Source organism: Staurois parvus, unplaced genomic scaffold (assembly GCF_062004578.1).
Source record: "Staurois parvus isolate SC_StPar_1 unplaced genomic scaffold, SC_StPar_1.0 ptg000287l, whole genome shotgun sequence".
NCBI lineage: Eukaryota > Metazoa > Chordata > Amphibia > Anura > Ranidae > Staurois > Staurois parvus.
This window is the reverse complement of record NW_028318083.1, coordinates 10,487,107-10,495,609: the sequence shown is the minus strand read 5'-3', so window position 1 is coordinate 10,495,609 and position 8,503 is coordinate 10,487,107. Positions and strand designations below refer to the sequence as shown.

At 40.6% G+C, this 8,503-nt stretch overlaps 1 protein-coding gene across 1 annotated transcript in view; it reads right to left on the bottom strand.

Annotated features, from left to right (window-relative positions):
- Positions 1–1,379: 1,379 nt before the first annotated feature.
- LOC149458374 (cytidine monophosphate-N-acetylneuraminic acid hydroxylase-like) overlaps positions 1,380–8,503 on the bottom strand; it is a 253,892-nt gene continuing 246,768 nt past the window's right edge. Inside the window, exons 13-14 of the mRNA XM_089682231.1 lie at positions 7,310–7,425; positions 1,380–3,071 (exon numbers count right to left, since the gene is read on the bottom strand). Coding sequence (XP_089538357.1) covers positions 2,960–3,071; positions 7,310–7,425 — 228 coding nt within the window. The 3' untranslated portion in view covers positions 1,380–2,959. The remainder of the gene's footprint in view (positions 3,072–7,309; positions 7,426–8,503) is intronic.

Here is an 8,503-nt window from a genome sequence, read left to right as displayed (position 1 = left end):
TATTCTCTCTTTCAAGGCTTTTTTTGTTCTCCCTATATATATGAGATTGCATGAGCACTTTAAAGCGTAAACTACTCCCTTAGTCTCACATGAAAGAAATTGTTTAATTTTATATTCCTTTCCTGTTTTGGGATTTTGAAAATTGAGTCTTTTTATTGGATTATTAATGACTCTACTACAACTATAGCATCTTCCACATGTGTAGAAACCTATTCCCTGAAAAAAAAACTCACATTCTGTGTGTGTGTAGGGGGCTCTATAACATTTTTCACTATCTTATCTCTCAGGTTAGGTGCCCTTTTATAAACAAATTTGGGTATTGACGGTATAATATTTTGAGGTATTTGTCAAATTTTAATACATTCCAGTGCTTACGAATAATATTCTCCACTGCTCTGTATTATTATATTTTAAAACTGGTAAATCAAAATTTCCTTTATTTTCTTGTGGTTTATCCATTATTAAATTATTTCTGGCACATTGTCTCACTACGTGTCTTTCTTTTTCTAGCATATCTGGTTTATATCCTTTATTCATGAACCTCTGTGCTAACATTGCACTCTGTTCCATATAATCTTTGTCCCTTGTACAGTTCCTATTTATACGCATAAACTGTCCTTTAGGGACATTAGTGAGCCAAGGCTTGTAATGGCAACTGTTTGTTGGGATGTATGCATTGCTGTCTGTGCTTTTGTATATAATATAGATTCCCCCTTAATAATCTGGATATCTAAGAAATTTATGCAGGTACAGCTAATATTCCAACTTAATTCAATATTTTGATCATTTTGATTTAGATGTCCATAGTATGTATTCAGACCATATTCATCTCCCTCCCATATAATTATAAGGTCATCTATGAACCTTTTTGTATTGGATTATTTCTTTACTCTGGTCACTAAAAATGCTTTCTTTTTTCCATTTTGCCATATATAAATTGGCTTTACTGGGGGCAAATTTGGTGCCCATTGCTACACCCCTTTGTTTTAAAAAAAATTCACCTTTATACCAAAAGTAGTTATTAGTTAAACAAAACTTAAACAAAACATTTAATAACAAATTTCTAGTGTTTTAATGGTAATTATTAGGAGTATTTATTCAAGCCCGCTTTGCTGCTTCTATGGCTCTTTTGTGGTTAATATTTGTGTATAGCGCTGATACATCAGCCTTGCTCATTAAAGTGTCAAACTTATTTAGACTCTGAATAGGTGCAAATTTGAACTCCTTGTCTAACGGGGTATACGGCTCAAATTGAAAATTCCCTCTTCTATTACTACCTTCTTCTTTTTCTGTTGTTGCCTTCTTCCTCCTCTGCAGCCAATTTTACTGGTCTTTCCCTGGGTTCTTCCCTCTCATATTAATAAAAATAAATACACAACTTTTCAAAAAAAATTTTTAATCATTTTTAATATTTTTTAATTCTAATAAGTTTATATTTAAGTTTATGTTTATTAAAGTATTGTTTTTAGATGCACATTATATAACAGATAGCATTTGACATCTTTTCCATATACTAGGCATAGTGTGGGCATAGTTAAACCCTTATTAGGGTTAATGACATTTATATGGTTCAAAAAGTGAATATAAGTTGCCCAACTGACATTTAATTGCATCTAATGATTGCCTCAAAATCATTAGTATAGGAGTGGAGGTTTAATGCAGGGAGCAGGATCTATCATGATGGCTGGATGGATCTGACACCCTGCAGAGAAATCATTCCATCTTTGTTCGTAGCTAGCTATATTGGACCCCAAAATTATGGCCGCCACCATGCGGACTACAATAAAATGGCGCCCATAGTTCCTATATAAGTCAATGAGCGCCATGCTGTCCAATCAATTCCCCTGATGAAGCCATGTGACCTGTTGGCGTAACACGTAGGGGAGGGGCTCTGACATCACGACGCTTAAAGGCAAAGCACACAGCAAGTGTATGGGAGTGTGGCAAACTTATTGAAAACTAAACAAACTTGTACTAAAGGCGATTTCTATTTGATTTACATGTGAGTGCATTATATATTTCTAATAAATCTTTTAAGAGGATAAGGCACAGTATTTTCTTTTCAATTACATGATATATACATATATGGAGGAAAAAGTCTGAAGGGAGCCAAGAGACCCCTAGTGGGAAGAGGGATAACTCCATCCATCCATCCACATCCAAGAAAAGGATCTCTTAATAACAGCAAGACCCCCTGCTGGAAAAAAGGGAAAACTCCATTCATCCATCCATCCATCCATTTAAGATACAGGGATTCACCCATCTGTCTAAAAACCTGAGATCAATAAAGGGGCACAAGCTTGTGTGACCTCACTTAACGGTTTGGTCATATACGTCAGGTGAGAGCACAACTGGTGAACGAGCACAATTTATACATATATATTTGGTGTGATACTATTCATCAATTTTTGTAAAACACTATAGAAGACACTATAGGACTACGGACTGTTTTTTTGAGGATTTCTTTGGAAGAAGTTTGTATGAAGAGATGCACGCAACACTAGTGTGATTGTGATTATCACATTGTGGAATTATATTAGGACATAAATTTTATAATGTAATATTCTCTATTGGTTTGCATGTATTTGATTTGTGCGTATATGTAGTGGAGCGCGACACAAAGTGGTTTTATTTTAAGTTATATAAATATGATACATCTTGCATGTAAATATAAAACTTTTTATATAAATCACATTTAAATTACTTTAAGTTAAATATTATAATGATCAGAAACAGTCTGATCACTAAAAACAAACTATGACTTCCCTTTATGCCTACTGACTTCTTCTTTCAGTACATTGTACAAAACAATTAATGTTAAAATCATATAAATACATTATATACCTCTTTCCCTGATACACACTTATCTTAAAAACAATAGGCATTCATTGGCATATTTGTGATTAGAGTGAGTTTCAGCAGCTAGTGCAGGTAGTGACATGTTTTTTTTGGTAATGGTTTACATTAGACTGCAATTCTGTGCATTATTTCCATTTTGTTTCTCTTGTTCCAAAAATGCATTCCAGTCAGGTGGTGTTAGAGGCAGCTTGATCTGAAAATAGTTCCAGAATCTGGAAGAGATAGGTATCAGTGGTGTTAATGCAGAATCCCCAATATAAAATATATTACATATACAAACATGATCCTTGCAGGTACTCACAAGTATACCTATACTTCAAGCAATATTTATATGTAGTCTTTATGTTTATATTGCTACAAACTGACAGAAGGTCCAATTTTCTAAAATTATTGTTGCAAAGGCCTGATATGGGAGACACTTTTCAAATAATCCACAAAATATTACATTTGTGACTGCTGTCAAGTCACTAAAAAAACCTATTCGTTAGGCCCCATTCAGACGGGGTGGACTCGTAAGCACATCTGCTTGCTCTGTGGGTGATCTCTCTGCTGATCCTCACTGAGCAAGTGTTTGAAAGGTCTGTGTCCGCTCCACTGCTGCAGAGTGGACACAGACACAGCCTTCTATGGGGTAGTTGGATGGACACGGACCGCCTGTCTGTTTCCACCCGACTATCATCCAATATGATCTGCTTGACGGATGGGGAACGGATCCCCATCCTATAGGTTTTAGCAAGGAAATTTCACGGATGGACTTATTGCACAGGCAGCAACCTATCATGCTACCACAACAACTTTAATTCACTGTTTCGTTATATATACAGTGAGGAACAGTATTTGAACACCCTGCGATTTTGCAAGTTCTCCCACTTAGAAATCATGGAGGAGTCTGAAATTCACATTGTAGGTGCATTCCCACTCTGAGAGACAGAATTTTTAAAAAAAAATTCCGGAAATCACATTGTATGATTTTTAAAGAATTTATTTGTCTTGCAGTGCTGAACATAAAAATTTGAACACCTGAGAAAATCAGTGTTAATATTTGGTACAGAAGCCTTAGTTTGCAATTACAGAGGTCAAACATTTCCTGTAGTTCTTGACCAGGTTTGCACACACTGCAACAAGGATTTATTTTGGCCCACTCCTCCACACAGATCAACTCTAGATCTGTTAGGTTTCGGGCTGTCGCTGAGAAACACGGAGTTTCAGCTCCCTCCAAAGATGTTCTATTGGATTTATGTCTGGAGACTGGCTAGGCCACTCCAGAACCTTGATATGCTTCTTATGGAGCTACTCCTTGGTTATCCTGGCTGTGTGCTTCGGGTCGTTGTCATGTTGGAAGACCCAGCCACGACCCATCTTCAATGCTCTGACTAAGGGAAGGAGGTTGTTGCTCAAAATCTCACAATAAATGAATAAATAAATTCATCCTCTCCTTAATACAGTGCAGTCGTCCTGTCGCCTTCACAGAAAAGCACCCCCAAAGCATGATGTTACCACCCCCATGCTTCACAGTAGGGATGGTGTTCTTGGGATGCAACTCATCCTTCTTTTTCCTCCAAACACGACGAGTGAAGTTTAGACCGAAAAGTTCTACTTTGGTCTCATCTGACCACATGGCTTTCTCCCATGCCTCCTCTGGATCATCAAGATGGTCATTGGCAAACTTTAGACGGGCCGGGACATGTGATGACTTGAGCAGGGGAACCTTCCGTGCAATGCAGGATTTGAAACCATGACGGCGTAGTGTTCTACCGACAGTGACCTTTGAAACTGTGGTCCCAGCTCTCTTCATGTCATTGACCAGCTCCTCCCTTGTAGTTCTGGGCTGATTCCTCACCTTTCTGATCATCAGTGATAGCCCATGAGGTGAGATCTTGCATGGAGCCCCAGTCCGAGGGAGACTGACAGTCGTCTTTAGCCTCTTCCATTTTCTATCAATTGCTCCAACAGTTGATCGATTTTCACCAAGCTGCTTGGCAATAGCCCCGTAGCCCTTTCCAGCCTTGTGGAGGTCCACAATTTTGTCTCTGGTGTCTTTTGACAGCTCTTTGGTCTTGCCCATGGTAGTAGTTGGCGTCTAACTGACTGTGGGGTGGACAGGTGTCTTTAAGAGCTCAGACGGTGCTACTAAGTTAGATTAATGAGTGGAGTAGAGGTGGACTTTTTAAAGGCACAGTAACAGGTCTTTGAGAGCCAGAATTTTTGCTGTTTCTTAGGTGTTCAAATACTTATGTTCAGCAGTGCAAGACAAATAAATTCTTTAAAAATCATACAATGTGATTTCCTGAATTTTTTTTTTAAATTCTGTCTCTCAGAGTGGGAATGCACCTACAATGTGAATGTCAGACCCCTCCATGATTTCTAAGTGGGAGAACTTGCAAAATCGCAGGGTGTTCAAATACTTCTGTTCCTCACTATATATATATATATATATATATATATATATATATATATATATATATATATATATACACACACTCACACTATATTTCCAAAAGTATTGGGATGCCTGCCTTTACACGCACATGAGTTTTAATGGCATCCCAGTCTTAGTCCGTAGGGTTCATGATTGAGTTGGACCACCTTGTGCAGCTATAACAGCTTCAACTCTTCTGGGAAGGCTGTCCACAGGGTTTAGGAGTGTGTCTATGGGAATGTTGGATCATTCTCCCAGAAACGCATTTGTGAGGTCAGGTACTGGTGTCGGACAAGACGGCCTGGCTTGCATTCTCCGCTCTAATTCACCCCAAAGGTGTTCTATTGAGTGGAGGTCAGGACTTTGTGCAGGCCAGTCAAGTTCCTCTACGCCAGACACGCTCACCCATGTCTTGCTTTGTGCACTGGTGCGCAGTCATGTTGGAACAGGAAGGGGCCATCCCCAAACTGTTCCCACAAAGTTGGGAGCATTCAATTGTACAAAATGTCTGCTGCATAAGGTATGCTAATGCCTTAAAAGTTCCTTATATTGCAACTAAGGGGCCAAGCCTAAGCCCTGAAAAAGAATCCCACACCATAATCCCCCCCTCCAGCAAACTTTACACTTGGCACAATGCAGTAAGGCAAGTACTGTTCTCCTAGAAACCGCCAAACCCAGACACATCCATTGGATTGCCAGACAGAGAAGCATGATTCGTTACTCCAGAGAACCTGTCTCCACTGCATCCAATGCTTTGCATTGCACTTGGTGATGTAAGGCTTGGATGTAACTGCTCTGCCATGGAAACCCATTCCATGAAGCTCTCTATGCACTGTTGTTGTGCTAATCTGAAGGCCACACAAAGTTTGGAGGTCTCTACCTACTGATTCTGCAGACAGTTGGCGACTTCTGCACACTGTGCACTTCAGCATGCACTGACCCCACTCTGTCATTTTACGTGGCCTATCACTTCGTGACTGAGTTGCTGTTGTTCCCAGTTGCTAGAATACCACTAAGAGTTGACCGTGAAATATTTAGTAGCAACAAAATTTCACGGATGGACTAATTGCACAGGTGGCAACCTATCACGGTACCATGCTTGAATTCACTGAGCTCCTGAGAGCGATCCAATCTTTCACAAGTATTTGTAGAAGCGCTCTGCATGCCTAGGTGCTTGACTTTATACACCTGTGGCCATGGAGGTGATTGGAACACCTGAATCCAATGATTTGCAGGGGTGTCCTAATACTTTTGGCAATATAGTGTATATATAATCACCAGAGGTCCTTGCTGCCAATTGCCTCTATCCTTAAGCCCCAAAAAGGGGCTTCTCTACAGGTAGAGGACAGGCGCTGAATCCATCTTTTACCCATCTCATTCACATTTATGCAACAGGGAGTCGGTGTCTGTGTGCAGACAGTCACCATTTTGTTGAAGCCTACTAGAACCTGAGAAGCTGATCCTGTTTGTTTTACACCAGTCTATTCACAAGCTGATCGGACTGACACACTTTTGAGCGGTACTATTATCATTGTTAAAGACTTTGGCATGCTGCAGGCAGTGGGGATGGATGCTGCACCTGTTCCTCCGAGAAGCACTACAACACCAGGTTTAAACACACAGGAGCTAGACACCCTAGAGTACAAGAGGCATTTTGCTTTTTTTTATAATTTTTGTTTAGTTTGTATAGCTACATTTTAGGGCCTGAAAACAATAACACAAACCAGTGGCACTTGTGACCAGGCCCGGTATTCCACCACCCTGGGGGGGGCAAGATGGCAGGAAGGGGGCCTGCTGTGAAAGGACCCCACTGTGGCACCATAATAAAGGGCCCTGTGATGGGAGCAAAGGGCTCCAGGATTACTGGGAAGGACCCTAGACCCAGAGAGAAGGGCCCCGGTTGGGGTTCAGGGGGGCCCTTCACATTTTTTTGCACAGTGGCCCAGAAGGTTCTAGTTACATCTCTTATACAAATCACAAAGTACATGGGTAAATGTAAAAGTATCTGTAAAAAAGAAATCAGAAACATACTGATGATGGTAGATGTCTGGGTCCCTCTGAATTCGTGTTTGAAATCCAATGTATAAATCGTCCCAGAGTAGGCCATTTTTTACAACATGTCTCATGACAGTAGCTCTACTTCTTATCTGTGATAAAAAAAAACCCCATAAATGCTTAAATACTTCTATGAAAACATTCTTGGAAAAATCAGAAAGTTGTCTATAATCTGCAAAAATATTAAATATTTGGTCCAAATCCTGGATCGATTTGTGTTGAATTTCCAACAAAATACACCTGAACATGTACAGTATATATATTACCATTACCCGACAGTGGTGTAAACAGACAGTTGGAAGACACATTTTACTGCATGCCAGAGGTGCAGAACTGATCCATGATACTGTGAAAACACTGGCACTACTATATGACTCATCCTAAAAAGTGGACCAAAAGGTGGCTGGATACATATTTTCTTTTTTGTTTGCCCAGGTTCTTCCCAAATGGATAGCCCCACAGCCAAGCACATGAACAGAGTCACTCATTTCCTCAATAACGGGTCTAGGGGGTGTTGTTTTTAGGGAACTTAGATAGGGATGAGGGAAGTGAGTGGGATACTCCAAAAACAGAAACTATGTACAGGACAATGAACTCTGGACGTGGCTTGTAGTAGAACATTAAAAGCACTCAGGCTTCCTTCTTTAGAGCAACAAGATCAGTAGAGCACACAGGCTTCTTTCTTTAGAGCACACAACAGCAGAGCCCCTTCAAGAAAGCTAGGCAGACTAAGCTCTTCGGGACATTAGCCGATGTCCTCTTTAGCAAATATACAGCTGACTCTCTAGCACACGAGGGGTGGGTTGGCAGCAGCCCAAAAAGTCTAAGATCTCTTAGTAGTCTGTACTCCAGACAGCTGGTTGCCTCCAGTGATACCAGATTAGATCTTCTGCAGACAGCTCCTCAGTCAGCTCTCTGCAGCTTCAGCATCCAGGCTCTCAGGTCACCCACATGAGCCTCTCGAACAGCAAGCACATGGCAAGATAACCCAGTGGAGCACACAGCCCTTCCTCCAGGCAGTGTTCCTCTCCTACTGGAAAAGACCCAGAGCTCAGTGTGCTCCGAGAATATACAGTTACCCAGCATGCAATCAGGGCCCAGCTCCCTGGAATTGGCTAGGGCTGTATAAATATTCATGCTGCCATCTGCATAGCCCCAAACCTATAATCC